The following is a 20610-nucleotide window of genomic DNA, read 5'->3' as shown; positions in this document are numbered from 1 at the left end:
ATGCCCCGCGCGCAGTATTATTTTCCATGCAAAGTGCAGTAATATGTACTTGTATGGGGTTGTTATTTGGTTGAAGCCGTATGTGTTTGATGTAAACTGGGATATGCAATGAAAAAATTGGAGATTGGCATAATATTTATTTAGAGGATGTGACAAACAGTGACCATAAAAAGTTGGTCACTGTTGCCAGCCTTCAAAACAAATGCAACCACTGGTGACCTTGAAACGGAGGTCAAGGTCACTGGCCTTCGAACTCATGTGAAGTACTCCTCCAGGGCATGTACCCACTAAGTATGAAGTTTCTACAAGCAAAAGGTGCCGGGCTACTTTGCAGCAAAGGATTTGACAGCTGTGACCATTGGTGACTTTGAAACGTAGGTCAAGGTCACCAGCCTTCGAACCCATGCAAAGAACTCCTCCAAGGCATGTACCCACCAAATATGAAGTTACTGCAAGCAATAGGTGTAGGATTTGACAAGTTGTGACCACTGGTGACCTTGAAAAGCAAGTCAAGGTCACCAGCCTTCGAATCTATGTGAAGAACTCCTCCAAGGCATGTACCCACCAAATATTAAGTTTCTGTGAGCAATAGGTGCGAAGCTATGTTGTGGCGAAGGATTTGACAGTTGTGACGACTGGTGACCTTGAAAAGTAGGTCAAGGTCACCAGCCTTCGAACCCATGCGAAGTACTCCTCCAAGGCATGTACCCACCAAATATTAAGTTTTTGTGAGCAATAGGTGCCGAGCTACGTTGCAGCAAATGAATTGCAGCCGGACAGACAGACAGACGGACAGATTAACTGACGGAAGGACAGACGGATGGACAACCCGGATGCTATATGCCCTGCCTATATGTTTTGTGCTCTGCACACCACCTGCTCTGCTTTGGCACACACATGGAGCACCAACCCCGAAAAAACCAAAACCAAACAAAACAAGAATAAAAACAAAACCACACAAACAACCAATACAAAACTCAACATGTGAAGCAGACAGACAAGATGATAGAGACAAACACAAAAATGAAACAAGAGTCATCAGGAGATGACAATCCCCCCAGTGTTGTGTCACAGATGTTGTTCAGTATACAGCCAAGGACGTTTTGCATTGGAACACAGCAAACTTTATTACAGGTGTTCACACAGCCAACAGGTCTTCTCTCATTGCCACCACCCTGCTTCTGCATCTGGCTGTGCTGCAGTCACAGCCTTTTACACTAACGCTTCGCACCCCTGCAGATATATCCCTGGTCACTGCATCTTCAGAATGCTCCAGAACACCACACTCAGTCCCCACAAATCAGCAATATAAAGTGTCAGGGGATCACCCAAGTACACACTTATGCTAAATATGAATGAAATTGTTCAACTGGTTCTTCAAATATCACACCAACAAGGGTGGCAATGATAATAACTTGAATATGTTGCTGTGACCTTGAAATTGACCCCAAGTTCACCATAATAGACTGGTGTCAGGGGATCACCCAAGTACACACTTATGCTAAATATGAATGAAATTGGTCAGCTGGTTCTTGAGATATCGCGCGAACAAACTGAAACAGATGGACAGAGACAGTCCTTTCTTTCTTTCTTTCTTTCTTTCTTTCTTTCTTTCTTTCTTTCTTTCTTTCTTATGGGTAATGGTGGTGTGATAGGCCTGTGTATTGTGTAGCCACTCCCATCTCTGTTATTTATCCTGTGATTTCTTATCCTGTGTGAATCAGCCATAAATATTATAGAAGTCCTGTGGTAAAATTGCAATACCCATATAAAAACAACCCCACCCAAATAGGGTTTTGCCATCAATTTATGAAATACCAGATTTTTTGGCAACTTTTCTTCAAAACTCTCAGAGCCCACAAATTTTTCCAGCATTCATGAAAATTGGGACAGATAATCTTAAGATCAAGCCACAAAATATTATTTATATGGTGCTATGATTGTTCAAAGCATTAATCCATCGCAGCCAGTTGAATTTGCAACACTGATACACTCACTCACTCACTCACTCAACCGCTTACCCCAATTAAGGGTCACAGGGAGCTGGAGCGAATCCCAGCAGTCAAAGAGCATGAGGTGGGGTACACCTTGGACAGGACGCCAGTCTGTCGCAGAGCCACATATAGACAAACAAACACAGTCACACCCGCACGCACACCTACAGACAATTTAAAGTTTCCAATCCACCTAACCTGCATGTCTTTGGATGTGGGAGAAAACCGAAGCACCCAGAGAGAACCCACACAAACATGGGGAGAACATGCAAACTCCACACAGAAAGGCCACAGGTGGGAATTGAACCCATGACCTTCTTGCTGTGAGGCAACAGTGCTAACCACTAAGCCATCGTGCTGCCCAATTTCATACAAAAAAATCAAAATTGGCACATGGCCTCAGGACACCATTGTGAGGAATCACACATATATTTGGTGTCTTTTAACCTCTAGGGGGCGCTGCCTCTAACAGGGAGATGCTCAGCCCCACTTCGCCTTGTTTAATGATGGAGACCCACCCTTTATGACTGTTGAACGTCTGGAATAACAGTGGTTTTAGGTGTTTGTTGGGTTGTTGACGGTATTACTCACAAGCTAACAAACCAGTTTTCATACTGAGATGACAGAATTTAAACTTGAATAAAAGCCATGCATTTTTTAAACAGTACTAAAGCTACAGGACTGTTACATAATATTGCTTGCTTTATTTAGCACTGAAAATTCATGCATTATGTGTGGTGGCCAAGTGGTTAATGCGCTTGGTTTCAGTTCAGAAGGCTCCGGGTTCAAATCCCACCCCTGCCACATTTCTCCATGTAATGTGGAGTTGCGTCAGGAAGGACATCCGGCGTAAAATCTGTGCCAGTTCAACATGCAGATCCACCTTGGATTTGCTGTGGCGACCCCGAGTGTAAACAAGGGAGCAGCCGAAGGGACTTACTTACTATAACACTTTTCCCTCTGTAGCAAAAGCTCAAAGCACTTTACAATGATGCCGTACATTCACCCTTGCACACACACTGACACACCAATGTCAGAATGTTGCCATGCAAAACAGTCAACTGCACACCAGGAGCCCTGAGCGAATTTCCGGTCTAATGGGGATCTGTTTAATCATTTTCCACTAATGCATATAAATAGCAACCCATTTTGGCCATATTTTGACAGAGAAGCAGTTCTCGAAATTATTGCTGACAATAACATTGCGAAATCAAACACAAGCACCCAAATATCACCAGGTTAGGTGAAATTTCAATATACCTCTAATTTATCAGTACTGCAAATTTTCAAGATTTGAGCTTAATGTATACCTAGCTGTTTGGATAACTGATGCCATTTTGGAGTTTTTTTTTTTTTTTTTTACTTCTGCCTTGCTAATGTCTTTTCCTTTCTTGTCAATCAACCTGCATCACCTGTCCAAAAGAAATGTCACAATGAAGACTGTTGTTCCATGAAAAAAGGATAACCCAACCACAGAGCAAATAATGCGCCAATAGAAACAACTGTCAGAGCAGATAAAAACAATCAGATAACTTCTGGTAATCTCATACACATAGAGACAGACTTTAGAGGATAGCCATGCTTCTGTGAATGGTTGGATGTCCAGAAATTTCTTGCTGTTAAATTTGGATAATTTGACTCTAATGAGCTCAACAGGGAGACATCAACATCAGTTTTAGATATCCAGGCTCAACTTGACTCTAGACTTGTGCGTCATACATCAGTCTGATGAAGTGAGGAACCTTGGGGTGATTTTTTGATCCCATGTTGTCCTTTGACCTACACATCAGAGAAATCCCAAGGATTGCTTTCTTCCACCTTTGTAACATAGCACAGATTTGTCCCATCCTGTCTTTGCCTTATGCAGAGACTCTGATCCATGCATTTGCCTCTTCTCGACTGGATTATTTCAATATCCTATTCTCTCTCTTACCACAGTCCAGCATTAAGGGTCTCCAACTGGTTTAAAATGCTCCTGGAAGAATTTTGACAAGAAGCAGAAAGTTTGACCACATTACACTGATTTTGGCCTCCCTTCATTGACTTCTTGTCTCTGTGAAGTCTGATTTTAAGGTTCTGTTACTAACTTCTGTTACTATAAAAATATTCATGACCTAATGCCTCCCTACCTAGCTGACCAAATTACACCCTACATGCCGGCCTGTGCTCTGCATTCTCAGGGTGCAGGACTACTTAGTGTCCCTCAGGTTAAAGTTTGGCCGGCCACAGGGCCTTCTCTCATTGTATGCCTGTCTTTTGGAATGATCTCCCTGCAGAGATACAATAGTCAGATTCCACAGAGACATTCAAGTCCAGACTCAAGACACATCTCCCTCTCGTATGGCTAGCATACTGGCATAGTATAGAATTATGCTTCCTCTCTTTTTGATTCATACTATTAGCAGCGGAACAGGTCTCTGCCTCACTACATCTAAATTCTGTGTCTGTTAGTGAAGCTCAGGACTAGCTGCCGGTGACCACTTTAGTAATGTCATCACTTCCCTGTTGATTCACTGTTAGTGAACAAATGCTTTAGGTGCAGTTATTTCAGGTGGACTGATTCTGCTCTTATTCTCTCTGTCCGAGGCACTGACAAGACCTTCAGTGGATGCTGGACCTGCACCCCAGGGTACTGGACTGACCTCAGGACGCCGTATCTATTCAAGACCTCGAGGCAGCAACTAAGCACAAAGACGGATTGATTTTATTCAATAACAGACACTGTTTTTGTTGCTCTTCTGTTTCCTGTTTCTTCTGTTTGTAAGAAAATTGGTTAAATTTTGTAAAAACCTTGTAACTGTTAGAATGGCCTAAGCAGTGGGTCACCCCTCTGGGTATGGTCTGCTTGAGGTTTCTTCCTCATTATCACCAGAGGGAGTTTTTCCTTACCACTGTTGCCTGTGTGCTTGCTCAGGGCAGTTGGTACGGTTAGGCCTTAGTCATGTGAAGCTCCTTGAGGCAGTATTGTTTTGGTTTGGCACTATATAAATAAAATAAATTGAATTGAAATGGAAGTTTGTGTGTTCTCTTCGTGTTTGTGTGGGTTCTCTCCGGGTGCTCCGGCTTCCTCCCACATCCAACAACACGCATGTTAGGTGGACTGGACACTTGTCTGTAGGTGTGCTTGCGGGTGTGAATGTGTTTGTTTGTCTATATGTGGCCCTGCAACAGACTGGCGTCCTGTCCAGGGTGTACCCTGCTTCACGCTCTATGACTGTTGGGATAGGCTCCAGCCCCTTTTAACCCTTAACTGGACTAAGAGGTTGAAGATGAGTGAGAGTGAGTGAATTGAACTGAAACATTGGCAGGAACACTTGCAGGGTGGGGCAGTCATCAGCGTTTTTGCTTATGCAGGCATGTATGGGCAGATCAGTGGACCTCTGTGGTTGGCTTCACTTCCATTCAGGGAATTATATAAGCACAATATGTAAAGTACCAACATACATAACTGCCAACATGCAGTTTGTGTAGTGCTGCCCACATAGACAGCAGTAATAACAGTCAACAATCTGACAAATACATTAATCACACACAGATACTGCTCACCAGCCTGGTTGGTAGTCACAGTGACAGATACACTCTGGGCTGCTCCTGCTCTGCTGACATGTGAAACCCCATTGAGTGCGTGGATGATGAAGGTGTAGTGCGTGTGGGCCCTGAGCTCGCTCACTATCACCCTTGTGGTCCGCAGGCCACTTTGGCTCGGCGTGAAGAGCACGTCTGACCCACATGGCAAACAGAGCTGAGATCCAGCGACTGAGCCAGAGCCAAGTCTGGGGTGCTCTCCGGGCCTGCTGTGGAAGACCCCTCTTTCTGACTGGATGTCAGATCCCACGATCCCCTGATCCGACTGCATTCCAAAACCGCTGTGCCGTGCCTCAAGTTGCGAGATGCTCTGATTCTTGGGGAGCACGCGACTTCCTGTTTGACTGCCAGGTTGACACATGAGACAGTCCAGGTTATAGCTAATATCGGCGCGTCCTCCCAGACGGCGGGGGGGACTCCAGTCCAGGACCACTGATGTCTCGTTCACCACAGAGATCAACTGCTGTGGCGCCGATGGTGGTTCTGAGAAGCAAACAGAAAGTGAAGTATGCTTTATGTACTGCACATTAAGTACGTAGGATGGAAATAATAGAGTTTGTAATAGAGTCTGGCATCAGACTGAAAACCATACCATAGATGTTTTTGATGGACTGTAAGTTTTCTTCTGTGGTATTTGTTCTTCTGTGTATGTGTCTGACAGGCATTTAAAAAAAATGTATTTAGTTTTTTCCCAGGCCAGGAAAACCATGTGCTGCACATGTGCTACAGGCATAATTAAGTTTATAACACACAGAGTGAGATTCCAAGCCTGTCACACAGGACCTGCTCACATACTCAGAAAGGCAGAAGGAGGGTACGAGCCAGACACACAGGACACTTATTCACTTTTCAATGTCTTCCAGACACGATGGTGGCTTAGTCATAAATATTTGCACTCTGTGACAGAAAGATCATTCAGGCACAATTTTGGGATTGTTCTGTTTTAGAGAATGAGAGAAAATACAATAAAAATCAGTGCCGTATTTTTGCTTTGATTTTATTTCACTCAGACGAAGCACATGAAACGTTTCATTATTTTTGCACATGTAACAGATAATGTTTAGCCTTTCTGTGCTGTTGTACATTAGTGCTGTTTTGACTGATGTGTGCATATGACTATTTGCAGGTTCTATGGGTGAATGTGTGTGTGTGAGGGAGGGAGGGGGAGCAGTCTGTGCATGAAGGGGTATAGAGGACAAAGGGTGGATGGAGATGGAGAAGATGTTTCAGGAGCAAGGCACTGAACTGCTTCACCTAAGGGAGCTATGGTGGATACTGCTTCCGCAAAAAAAAAAAACTGCTGCATGTTTTGCCATCTTTTGTCACTTTGTGTGCAGATCCATTCCCTCTCCAGAAAACCTCTCACTTTTGTCACTCACTGAATCCACCACTTACACTCAACAAAAATATAAACGCAACACTTTTGGTTTTGCTCCCATTTTGTATGAGATGAACTCAAAGATCTAAAACTTTTTCCACATACACAATATCACCATTTCCCTCAAATATTGTTCACAAACTGCACAGGTGCACAGGTGTGCCTTAGACTACCCACAATAAAAGGCCACTCTGAAAGGTGCAGTTTTATCACACAGCACAATGCCACAGATGTCTCAAGATTTGAGGGAGCGTGCAATCGGCATGCTGACAGCAGGAATGTCAACCAGAGCTGTTGCTCGTGCATTGAATGTTCATTTCTCTACCATAAGATGTCTCCAAAGGCGTTTCAGAGAATTTGGCAGCACATCCAACCAGCCTCACATCCGCAGACCACGTGTAACCACACCAGCCCAGGACCTCCACATCCAGCATGTTCACCTCCAAGATCGTCTGAGACCAGCCACTCGGACAGCTGCTGAAACAATCGGTTTGCATAACCAAAGAATTTCTGCACAAACTGTCAGAAACCGTCTCAGGGAAGCTTTCTTTCTTTCTATTATTTTAAAACATGTTTAAATCAGCATTTTCTTTTCCCCAAAAGTACATTTATGAATCATGCATGTTTCAAAAAGGAGTAGGATGAAGCTTAAGCTTATCAAGCCCTACCCCTAATTTACATGTAGTCATATGGTATGTGCAAGGACATTTAAATATAATAAAAAAACAGCATTAGTTTGATTACATTGTACATGTAATAATTAAATTACATTACTCATTTTTATATGCATCAAAAATTAATTTTTTATATTCTTTTTTGAATTGCTGGATGTTTTTACTTTGCTTAATGTTTTCAGGCAAGCTATTCCAGAGCTTCACTCCACTGACTGTTACACTAAAACTCCGACGTGTTGTTCTTACACACTTTGTTTTCAAGTTCAATTTTCCTCTTAGATTATATTTCCCATCTCTATCAGAAAACGTTTTTTGTATGTGCGCTGGAAGTAACTTATTCCTTGCTCTAAAAAGTATTTGAGCAGTTCTAAAATTGATCAAATCAGCAAATTTTAGAACTTTTGACTCCAAGAATAAGATGTGAGTGTGATCTCTGTAACGTTTGTTATTTACAACTTGTATCACTTTTTTTTTGCAGAATAGTTAATGGTTGAATGTTTATTTTGTATGTGTGACCCCACACTTCAACACAATAGGTAAGATAGGGCAGAAACAATGAACAGTATAGTATTTGTAAGGCCTGTTTAATTAATAGGTGCCGAGTTTTTCTCATGACTGCAAGACATTTAGCCAGCTTTGACCCGACGTGTTGTATATGTCCCTTCCAACTAATTTTATTATCCAGAATTACACCTAGAAATTTTATTTCATCAACTAATTCTAATTCTACATCATCAATACTCAACTTTACTTCATTATTATTTTTTTTTAATGTTTCCAAATATCATGAACTTAGTTTTCTTCAAATTTACAGCTAATTTATTTATATCACACCATCTCTTTATTTTAATCAACTCTTGTGTGGCTAGCTCAAGTGTCTGTTCTAGATTCTCACCAGATGCAAATACGTTTGTATCATCTGCAAATTATACAATTTTCATATTTCTTAAGATATTGTTTAAATCATTTGCATACATTAAGAACAAAATCGGTCCCAACACCGAGCCTTGTGGTACGCCACACTTAATTTCTTGCAAATCTGATTTAATTTCATTTAGTTGAACAAATTGCTTTCTATGACTTATATAGTTTCTAATCCATGATGACACTATGCCTCTAACTCCATATCGTTCCATTTTTTTTTTTATAAGTAAATTATGTTTGATGGTGTCAAAAGCTTTACTAAAATCCAAGAATACACCTATTGCACATTTGTTTTTATCTAAACCTTCTGTAATTTCCTCTACCAGGTCGAAGAGAGCCAATGATGTGGATCTACCTACCCTAAACCCATACTGACTTTCAGCTAATAAATTATGTTTGTCCATAAAACTATTTAGTCTTTTAACAAATAGTTTTTCCAAGATTTTTGCAAATTGTGAGAGGATGGATACTGGGCGATAATTTGTGAAACAATGTTTATCACCAGCTTTATATAATGGAACCACTTTTGCAATTTTCATTTCCTGTGGGAATATTCCTGTTTGGAAGGATAAATTAAATATATACACCAGTGGGTTAACTATCACTCGAATCACTTTTTTAATAATTTCCATGTCAATATTATTAAAATCTGCAGAGGTTTTTGGTTTGAGCTCATGAACAATTTTCAATATCTCATCCTCTTCTATTGCATTTAGAAACATTGAGCTCTTATTTATTTCTACATTTTTATAAGCTTTTACTTCTGCCTCATCATCATCTTTAATTTCATTGGCTAAATTGGAGCCCACATTCACAAAAAAACTTGTTAAATTCATTAGCAATACGTTTGGTATCTGTTATCATTCTGTCCTCATGAATAAAATATTGTGGGTAAGCAAGTGCTTCCCTCCCTTTTCTAATGATTGTGTTCAATACTGCCCATAATCCTTTTGAAGAAGCTCATCTGCATGCTCGTCGTCCTCATCGGGGTCTCGACCTGACTCCAGTTCATCGTCGTAACCGACTTGAGTGGGCAAATGCTCACATTCGCTGGCGTTTGGCACGTTGGAGAGGTGTTCTCTTCACGGTTGAATCCCGGTTCACACTGTCCAGGGCAGATGGCAGACAGCGTGTGTGGCGTCGTGTGGGTGAGCGGTTTTCTGATGTCAATGTTGTGGATCGAGTGGCCCATGGTGGCGGTGGGGTTATGGTATGGGCAGGCGTCTGTTATGGACGAAGAACACAGGTGCATTTTATTGATGGCATTTTGAATGCACAGAGATACCGTGATGAGATCCTGAGGCCCATTGTTGTGCCATACATCCAAGAACATCACCTCATGTTGCAGCAGGATAATGCACGGCCCCATGTTGCTAGGATCTGTACACAATTCTTGGAAGCTGAAAATGTCCCAGTTCTTGCATGGCTGGCATACTCCCCCCGGACATGTCACCCATTGAGCATGTTTGGGATGCTCTGGACCGGCGTATACGACAGCGTGTACCAGTTCCTGCCAAATATCCAGCAACTTCGCACAGCCATTGAAGAGGAGTGGACCAACATTCCACAGGCCACAATTGACAACCTGATCAACTCTATGCGAAGGAGATGTGTTGCACTCCATGAGGCAAATGGTGGTCACACCAGATACTGACTGGTATCCCCCCCCCAATAAAACAAAACTGCACCTTTCAGAGTGGCCTTTTATTGTGGGCAGTCTAAGGCACACCTGTGCACTAATCATGGTGTCTAATCAGCATCTTGGTATGGCACACCTGTGAGGTGGGATGGATTATCTCAACAAAGGAGAAGTGCTCACTATCACAGATTTAGACTGGTTTGTGAACAGTATTTGAGGGAAATGGTGATATTGTGTATGTGGAAAAAGTTTTAGATCTTTGAGTTCATCTCATACAAAATGGGAGCAAAACCAAAAGTGTTGCATTTATATTTTTGTTGAGTGTATATATCATTTCTCCATGTTCATGCACACACCGCTTTGAAGGGCAATTACAGATGATAATCTGTAATCCACCCCCCCATGATAAATTAAGTAACTAAATACGTCTTTGTACCTTAAAATGTACTTTTTGTGAATATTATATGCTGTGTCAATAGCAAAGTGGAGATGAACACTCTCCAAATGCACTTATGCCACATGATTTAGGCAACCCAATCTCACACCATGTTGTGATGCCATCATGAAATATAAATTAACCTATGGTTCATGATAGTGTCACCAAAATACGATGCTTTTCGTGACGGTATCACAAATTCATTTTGTGACAGGAGCACGAAATGCAGGGAGATACGGAGTTGGGGGGTGATGGTTAGGGATGGGGAAGGGAGAGGGTTAGGTTATGGTTAGGGTTAGGAGAAGAGGTAGGGTGAGAAATAGTAAAATAAAATAAAAATCATGTCACGAAATTGTGAGTTATTTTGTGACCGGAGCATGACAAAAAGGGTGAGGCTGAGCTGGATTTAGGCTGTCTACTAGTAGATCATCAAAATGGGCCCCATTATATGTTGAAAGAAAGCTTTAAACTGTGTTTTCTACTTGCTGGAATTCAGCTCCACTTCTTGATGTTTCAAGTAAAAATTTAACTCCTCAATTTTATTTTGTCATGCTTGAAACCCATCTTGTAGCAGAGAATACGTATGTTCTTCTACAGCTTGGCAGTGGTGCACATCAAACAGCCTCTGTGTCTTTTGATGGACACATAATTCTCCTCTTTGTGTCGACCAGAAGCGGCACAGATGTGCAACAGCTCAGAAGTAAAAAACATCCTTACAGGGAGGGCTGGGGAGTGACAATATCATTGTTCCTCCTGAAGAATATGCCCAGAATACTACAGGTGCATGCTTGGGTGAAGCTACCAATCCAAACCAACAGTTTGTGAATGCAGCGACAGGCGTTTTAGGCTGATGTGTTGCACAATAGCAGCACATGAACAAGGTGGTAGAATAAGGTGTATTTAACAGTCTATGGATATCATGATAAAATTGCCTAAATTCACACATGCTGTAGATCAGGTATGTTTAAGTGCTATTTAGTCCATGAGCCAGTCATCAATTTTGACCTAATCGGTACCACTTAAGGGGACCAAACGACATTTACAATCCAGCCTCAGTGTATCATGGCCTACCCAAAAATGTATGATAACCATCCCAGAATGGTAGCTATAGCCAGGTAGGGATCAATGAAGGGTTACACAGAGGTCAAAATTAAAAAATTCTCCAATCATGTTGAAAAGTATACCACATTATTTGTCTGATCATAACGATTCCAAAAAGGTATAGTTTGGACTATCTATGATTGAATGTTATGGAGTTATGGGGTGAAACAGCAAGAATGGTGAATGGTGACAAAGGTCAATTTCAGTTACACAGGTAAAAAGATAAAGTTGCTTCAATTCTGGTAAAAAAAAAAAAAAAAGTGGTGAAAATTACTGGTTGAACTAATAGGATTAATAAATTGAATAGTTTTGACTGTGTTGAATGAATGTTTGGTCTCCAAAGTAAATGTCAGACATTATCGACGTCCAATGGATTCTAAGACATGTGACATATGTTACACCGTAACGTGATAACTAAGCATGACACATGGTGCAAACTATTCCTTATTCAAACCCTATATTAACTTTGCATCACTCTTTACCAAAATTGAAACAACTTTAACTTTTGACCCCTGTACAAACTAAAATTGACCTTTGTCACCATTCTTGCTGTTTTTACCCCATATCTCCACAGCATTCAGTCATAAATAGTCCAAACTATACCTTTTTTGAATCTTTATGTTCAAACAAATAATGTAGTGTAGTTTTCAATATGATTGGAGCATTTTAAATTTTGACCCCTGTGTATCCCTTCATTGTTTCCTATTTGGCTATAGCTACCACCCTGGGATGGCTACCATCAGTGGTGGGCACAGATAACCAAAAAATTAACTTCGATAACAGATAATCAGATAAGTAAAAAGTTATCTTTGATAAAGATAAACCGATAAACCACCCAAAAATGTATCGGAAGTTACAGATAACCGATAAATTCCAGTTTTGTCTTTGGTAAATTTGCAACTACTAACAAGCTGAATTTGAGTTTTAACACCACGATCACTTTTGGAAGAGATAAGACTCAAACAATGAGTCAGCATTTCTATGTTTGAACATGCTGCCCCCTGCTGGAAGCTACACAACTACAGCACTGAAGCAGCCTGAGAGTGGTCACAAAGCCAGCTCTCTACTAATCACAATGCTGCGGTCAGGCGGAGGGCTTGAAAAATAAAGGCATCCTGACTTATGGTTTTGTGTGAATACTGATAGAATAACTCCATTAATGTCAATTCTGTCATTTGTACAAAGTTAAAATATAACATATCTTTTAATGTTGAATAATGCATTAATTCTGAGGTTTTGTAACACACACAGACAGATCGCAAAGGATTCTGGGTAAAATGTGCCTCTGCTAAACACTGAATGGTTCAATCATACATTATGTAAACCAACACGTTAATGTGATGTGTGTCGTGTGGCAAAATGTTTTACATGTGGAGAGAATGTGCGCACGTTTTATGATGTTGTAAAACGTGCAGTCAATATTGTTGACACATAAATGTTGGCTTTACACTGTGCGAGAGAATTTTTTGGACCGAGTTTCAGGTTAATTGCGCGTCCTGCATCGTGTAGTGTACATGGAGTAACAAGCTGCGTTTAACATCTGACGACCACCTGCTGATCGCCGATCAAATGGTCGAATGAAAATCAAACCTGTTTGATATTATTCTGGTCGGCTGTTGTGAGGGTATCCTGCTGCTACAGAGCTACAAGTGTCCAACCACTTGCACTGTGCCTGTGTAAACACCGCAGAGCTGTCTTGTAATGTTTTTTTTTTGTTTTGTTTTTAAACTTAATTTGTAAAAAAAAAATAAAAAATACTGCCATGAACACCACTGGCCAGTAGATGGGAGTAGAGGCCTTGAAATCTTTCCAAAACAAAATCCCAGATAATCCGTCTGCTACATTTAAGATGCGTGGAATTTAACAAACGCAAATACAATAACATCTATAAACCCAGAGAATATATTCACGAGAATTTTAGGCACTAGAGTTTAATGCTGCTGTCCGTGGAGCCTGAACAGAGTGTCTGAAATGCATTTGTCCTGTGAACACCCTGTCCTACCCATAATGCACTGCTGGGCTCAGCATGTGCTCACAAAACCTTAAAAATTAGCACATTATTTTAAAACTAAAACATATATCTGATATTTTCACTTTATAAAACTTCAGACATGACAGTAATTTTAAATAACTTGTCCAAAATTAGTTTTGTTAAAATTTGAACCATAAGTTAAAAATGTATGCCTCTGGATGACTTGGGTGATATTGCCACCATATCAGTATGGTGTTAAAGGAAATGTTCTCCTTTGCCTGCAGAGGTAGAGTGGTTTTTCCTGGAAGTATCTTTCTACTGTTTGTAGAGGGTAGAAATATATACATCTGTTAAGAAACTTTTAACAGGTAGGTCTCAACTGATTTTAAATTTTAAAAATGTTTGCTGTTGTTCAGCTGGGTTTACTGCATTATCGGTCTAAAAGTTATCAGAGGACAATTCATCGGAAGATAATTAGTCCGATAATGGTTTTAAAAGTTATCTAAAAAGATAAACCAATAACGAAAACATTATCTTTAATAATTATCTGTTATTGGATTATCGGAAGTGTGCCCACCACTGGCTACCATACATTTTAGGGTAGGCCATCATACACTGAGGCTGGATTAGTGCTGTTTAATCCCCTTAAGTGGTACCGAAAACCTACCTTTGTTAATTTGATAGGTATATGTGTGTGTGTGGGCTGGTGACAACCTCATGTGTCCATGGGAATGATTCAATTAACCATATTCTATTTAAACTCATAGTAACATAGGGTAGGAGGGCCCACCTCCTGGATGCCAACTGATCAAAAAACATCAGAGATCAAAGACCAGGCAAAGACAGCAGGGGTATTTTGGTTGAGTTACTAAACTGGCAAAATCCATCTTTGCAAAGAGTAATCCATGTTAAAGACATATTGTGCCATCTTCCTTTGTATGTTTGCATGTGTGTATGTGTGCTTTCTTACGAGTGCAGGCCATAGAGGGAGGGTCAGCACTGGCGCGGAAGTATCCAGAGTGGCAGTCACAGATTGTCGCACCCTCTCTGAGTGAGTAGCTATGTGGAGGGCACTTAGAGCATCCTCCATCTGAAGACTGGGCCTTATAGAAACCTACAGTGCAAGCTAAGAAACACAAAAAGAGAGAACACTTTAAAACACACTCACCCATATCTTAAATGTCAACACAAAGAGGTCACTTTCTCTTATATTATTTCCATAAATGTGTTTTTTTAAATGGCAGAAAAACTCATATTCAAATTTATGTATCTTGGTCTTAACTTAATTAAATATGGTAAATGAAAATAAAGTTTGAAGGTCAAATCATTGCAGTTTCATCCTTATAGATGTAATTACATTCCAAGCTCAATCTGGACCTGGACATCTAAATGGTGGCAGTAATTTAGCAAAAGGATATAGGCAGCTTTTCGAAAATCTCAGAAAAAGAAGTAGATAACACTCTTCAGTGTACTCACATGAATTCAAAATGAATGCAACATTTGCAACCACAAATATGTAGTTGGCTTTAGGGATGCATGATATAGCTTTTACAATGTGCACAATAGCTACATTATGGAGCCACCTTGGTAGCCACTCAGGCAGACAGCCAGTCCATCGCTATAACTCTCAGTAGTAACCAACTATGTGTTGCCATTTGAAGCATAGGTGTCCCCTTGGCCTTCTGCAGCCACTGTGGTCCATAACACTCAGGCACCTCTGCCCTGGATAATTTTTAACCTTTATTTAACCAGGTGAGTCCCAATGAGATCGAGATCTCTTTTGCAAGGGAGACCTGGGCAATTATAAAGTTTCCAATTCACCTAACCTGTATGTCTTTAAATGTGGGAGGAAGCCAGAGCACCGGGAGGACACCCACGCAAACACGGGGAGAACATGCAAACTCCACACAGAAAGGCCACAGGTGGGAATTGATCCCATGACCTTCTTGCTGTGAGGCAACAGTGCTAACCACTAAGCCACCGTGCTGCCCATCATACATAGAGAAACATGCCACAATAACCAAACTAGCCCTCATTTTAGTCTCCCTCAGTAACCACTCGTTTGATACAAAGTCGTAACCAAGGATCTTCCAAAGAGATCGAGTACCAAAGACATCCAGTCATCTCTTTAGATCACTGATTAGCGTTTAAGTCTCACAACCATACAATAAGGCAGGAAACACAATGTCAGTGTTTTCTTTTTTCTAAAAATTTTGCAGCCACAGTTATATTGTGCATGATAGATATTCACTGTGATCACAGACTGAAAATAGCACTTGTGCAAAGTGCCAAAATGTATTAGCTAGTACGCCATTTGTTGCAAGCTCCCTCTTTCCCGAGGAAACACTGAAACGAGTGGCTTGTGACTGGAGGAGGAAAATTGGCTCTCTTCGTGTTACTGCATTACATCAAGTGGGAACTGAGTGGATGAATACAGCTGCTGGAGCCTGTAAGATTACAAAGACAGAAAATGAAGATGAAACCTTCTCTCTGTTTGCCTTCCTTTCTCATCACTTACTTACGTATTCATTACAGCCAATAGGATTTCTGTGTGTAGATGATACATATGACATATATAAAATTATTATTTGACAACAGATTTGTACAATAACACTTGCAGAAAATACTTAAGAGACCAGCTTCCAGTTAGAATTTAGAGTGGCAGTAAGTTTATATATATATATATATATATATATATATATATATATATATATATATATATATATATATATATATATACAGGCTCTGGGCTCCATGTGTATGGTGGGTATCCCCCAAAACCATGTTATGTCAGATTATAGTCCCCCTACTACAAATAATAACAATTTTCTTACTTCTAATTGTAACTCTATTGTTATTTTTGTTATGTGACTAAAATGACAAATTATTTTAATTGAAGAATTTTATTTTTCAGATGGTTTGGGGTCCCCTAGGAAGAGCTGGAGAACTTGACTCCTTAATCCGCTAGTTGCTCCCGGTGTGTAGTGGGCTCCCTGCATGGCAGCAGCCTCACATCGGGGTGAATGTGAGGCATTGATGTGTAAAGCGGTTTGAGCATCTGATGCAGATGGAAAGGTGCTACATAAATGCAGTCCATTTACCATTTGGCTGAGGACAGAGAAGTATTGGATGATCTGCTCGGACTACTGCCACAACAACCTGAACACGGATTAGCGGCACAACATGAATGAATATATTCATTTTAGGAGGTGGTTATATTGAACAGTAAGAGCTTGTTTTGGCTTTTTCACAAACATTGAGTTTTTTTTTCAATTTCAGGAAATCTGGCAACACCAGATTCTGAATTATTTGACTGTAGTGAATTATTTTTGTTTGACAGTGAGATTAATACAAGCACAGGTGTGCAAAAGACAAAATAAAATAAGATAAAATAAAATAATATGACCATTCTGGAACTTCCTCAAAATTCACAGTAGTCAGAGATTGACTACTGACCAGAGATTCATGTGTTCAGTTCAGCCCATCACAAAGGAAAATGTGTATTCACGTGCCAATAAACAAGATCCTTAATCCCCAGGCCTGCTCACTGTAAAGCATTCTGAGCATCAGTATACAAATGATGAATGTTTATGAGTGCAATGGTAAGAATATTTCATGAGGTGAAAGATGAAATGTTCCATTCAACGAGGCGCATTTGTGCTTTCCATTGCACAAATAATAATAAAAAAAATTCATTATTTGTTTTATATAACACTTAAAATAGATCCTTGTCATTTAATATTTTATTAATTTATAAACAGGAGAAAAGGGACTTTTGGTGTGTGTTACTGGTCCTTTGAGGTCAAGAGGTTCCAAACAGTGTAACACCAACTTTAAATAGCCATCCAATCCAAAATTGTTCTCAGTACTGGAAATATATCATAACATCCATCAAGAACTTGTTCTGCAAACCCAGTGGTGTTGTGATATCAAGCACATCAGAAGCAAAAATCTTGACCAAATCTTCAATACTGATTGGACTTCAATGCTTAACGTATCCCTTTCCTGCCTGCTTCAGTTTACATATCATTGCTTTGTATGCCTCGTGACTACGATGAAACTCATCAGCTTTGGTAATTTCAACATTTCTCACGGTCTTAAAATGGCGATGTAGTCCGTAGCTCATGCCGTACACTGACTTCTTTCCTCAGTCTAGCTAAAAATCGCAACAGAAATTAGTCGAGTTCTTAATCCGGCAGCACTTCTACTTCAGCTAGAGATGTCCCAGTGAAATACTGCAAATGCCTCCAGATGGTTTGCGTACTGGATTCATTTTGTGTGTGTGTGTGTGTGTGTGTGCTAGAAGAATGAGCACCATCAATAAGCTTGTTCAAACTGTCATATGTCACCAAAACAAACCCTGCCATGTTTGTTTTTAAACTACGTGAGAGTGCTACTGTGAGTGCGCGGTCCATCAATGATTGATTGCTGCATGCACACAAATGCAATACGTTGTGTTTTTACCTTAAGGTGATCACGGCGTGCAGTGATGCAAAACGTATGGAAAATAGAACGAAATTGCAAATGGGACAAATGATCAATATCACGTGACATACAAACCACCAATCAAATGACAAGGATCTATTTAGGTGTTATATAATAGCAGATGGATAAGCATGATGCATTCCATTCACCATTTGTCAGTGTATAGTTGTTAATAACAATCCTGACACACAGAGGTCAAAGTTTCAGTCTGACCTCTAACCCTTAATACAGCTCTTTATTGTCTTTCAAAGTGACAGTTTAGATGTTGCAGACAATCCACACACAGTGAAACCAGAGATAAATATCTAAAAGAACACACACTCATTATCAACTCAATAATCCACACAGCCTATATAAACACACAACTGACATGAAAAATATGAGAGCAGACGGAGACCTGAAGAGAGCGAGTGAGAAGAAGCAGAAGGAGAAAAACACATTGCTGGGGCAACAATACAATAAATGAGCGTGTATTTACACAGCTTGGGAAAATGGCAACACGAGGTTGGTGAGAGAAATTTTTCCTCTTTAATTTCAGAAGGAAAGCCTTCATTTGTTTCCACTGCAATGATGTTTTCAGCACCTTCTTTTTCATCATCACCCCTCATTCACTCTCCTTCCTCAATCCCACCATCTTTCCCGTTTCTCTTTCTTTCAACCTTTTCACATTTCCAAGGGAGATGAAGACCTCACAGTGGGAGTGGACTGGAATGTTGGAATGATGCGTTGCTGTGTGTATGAGAGAGGACGCTTTATGACATGCTCATCAGCAGATGAGAGGGTGGAAGTCTCTTCTGTAATCCACTCACACCGACCATCCTGCCCCATCTGCATGAGCCGGCACTGATTTGCTCTTTCACACACTCCTTTTCCCTCCAGGCCGCCCTTCTTTTTCACATCTTTCCCAAATGCTCTCATTCGCTCCCCGTGCATTTCCTCCTCGACCTCCACTTGTCTTCTTCTTTTCTTCTTCTTTTTTTTTTTTTTGCATCTTTGATAATTCCTTCTTCTAGATCCCTCGCCTATCTGAGTGCCAAACAGCGAGAAAGCTTTGAAGATGTTTAGCAGCATTCGCAGCTCAGGGCTGAGCACGACTGCACCCGTGCAGTCAAAACACGCAAATGAATCAATGCATTTACAAGCTGATAATATCGCTTTTCATCTGCTGAATGAGTCATCATCAACTGTCAGCTATTTCACCTGGCGCACAATAAAATACATGATTATCATTCCCCTGCTGGGCCACATGTTCTTTTGTTTCCGGTCTTGGGGATTAGGATCAGGAGGAAGAATGAAGCAGAAGAAACTCATGAACAGTATTTAAACTGCTAAGGACTCTAAAGAGCAAAGACTTGATTATAGGCCTAAACAAGCCTGCACTGGGGGGGTCATGCTTGCTGCCACAGACACAATATTCAGGACGGCTTTTGTCTCGCCCAGTTGTCTTTCCTCCGACACACAGCACAGAGAGGGGAGAGGGAAAGAAAGAAGGGGAGTGTTTGAAGCCATAAACTTCCTTCAGCGCCCTCTCATGTCTCTATTCTCTCTGTTGTCTGCAGCCTTTTGTGTCTTTAGCGCAAGTTTCAAAGTGGAGGGGTGGGGGGGGGAAGATGGTGGTGAGTGCTGACCTGGAATAGGAGCTCACGAGGGCGTCATTAACCTGGCTTTAACCCCACGTTGCTGAGGACTATGTACAGCCTGAGTTCAGTCAGCTTTCTGGTCATACACGCACACAAACTTTGCCCATGGACAAAAATCACACAAGGCTCAGCTGAAGAATCCTAGAGGTCGACCGTGACGGAGGAATGCCACTTCAAAGAACCTCATTTTTGCACTTTTGATTAGTATTTGTATTGTTTTGTTTGTATTTGTGTTTACCAGCAGAACCATATTTGGCATTTCATAGAAGACACTGAATGCTGGTGAAAGCAAACATTTGTCGAGATGGATAAAATGTGGGTTTGGGGTGTTTTCAAGGGTGTGTGAATTCAAACTAACAGGAACAAAGTAAATATTGGAAAATACCAAAGGAATAAATGAATGAATCCATAAGAATTTATGGCACTATCAGGATTATAGTTATGACTGGGTTCAGGTTACAGGTTAGTTAGGATTTAAATTTGGGGTTCCTGACAGGATTAGGGGCTAGTGGATTAGGTGGTTTAGGGATAGAGTTAGAATGAGTTGTGGGTTTAGGTTCCTTTATAGTATTGGCTTCACTTATTCTGTTACTTTTTGATGTTTTGTCACTTACTTTTTCCTGTTAGTTTTTTGTCTCTTACCACCTTTCTTATAATCATCTTGAAGTGCACAGAGGAGAAGTTTCGAGGTAATTCATGCTCAGGATGCGTCATTAAGAGTTGATGCTCCAACTTTATCAGTGGAAACTTGGGCAGCTGAATTCATGAAGGCGACAGAGAGG

At 40.7% G+C, this 20610-nt stretch overlaps 1 protein-coding gene across 1 annotated transcript in view; it reads right to left on the bottom strand.

The window, feature by feature from the left end:
* LOC117521513 (ephrin type-A receptor 4-like) overlaps positions 1-20610 on the bottom strand; it is a 79214-nt gene that overhangs the window by 23952 nt on the left and 34652 nt on the right. The window contains exons 6-7 of the mRNA XM_034182828.1: positions 14674-14829; positions 5541-6062 (exon numbers count right to left, since the gene is read on the bottom strand). Of these exons, the coding sequence (XP_034038719.1) occupies positions 5541-6062; positions 14674-14829 (678 nt within the window). The remainder of the gene's footprint in view (positions 1-5540; positions 6063-14673; positions 14830-20610) is intronic.

Source organism: Thalassophryne amazonica, chromosome 12, assembly GCF_902500255.1.
Source record: "Thalassophryne amazonica chromosome 12, fThaAma1.1, whole genome shotgun sequence".
NCBI classification, from domain to species: domain Eukaryota; kingdom Metazoa; phylum Chordata; class Actinopteri; order Batrachoidiformes; family Batrachoididae; genus Thalassophryne; species Thalassophryne amazonica.
The sequence above is the reverse complement of the archived record's forward strand: the minus strand, read 5'-3'. Positions and strand labels throughout refer to the sequence as shown.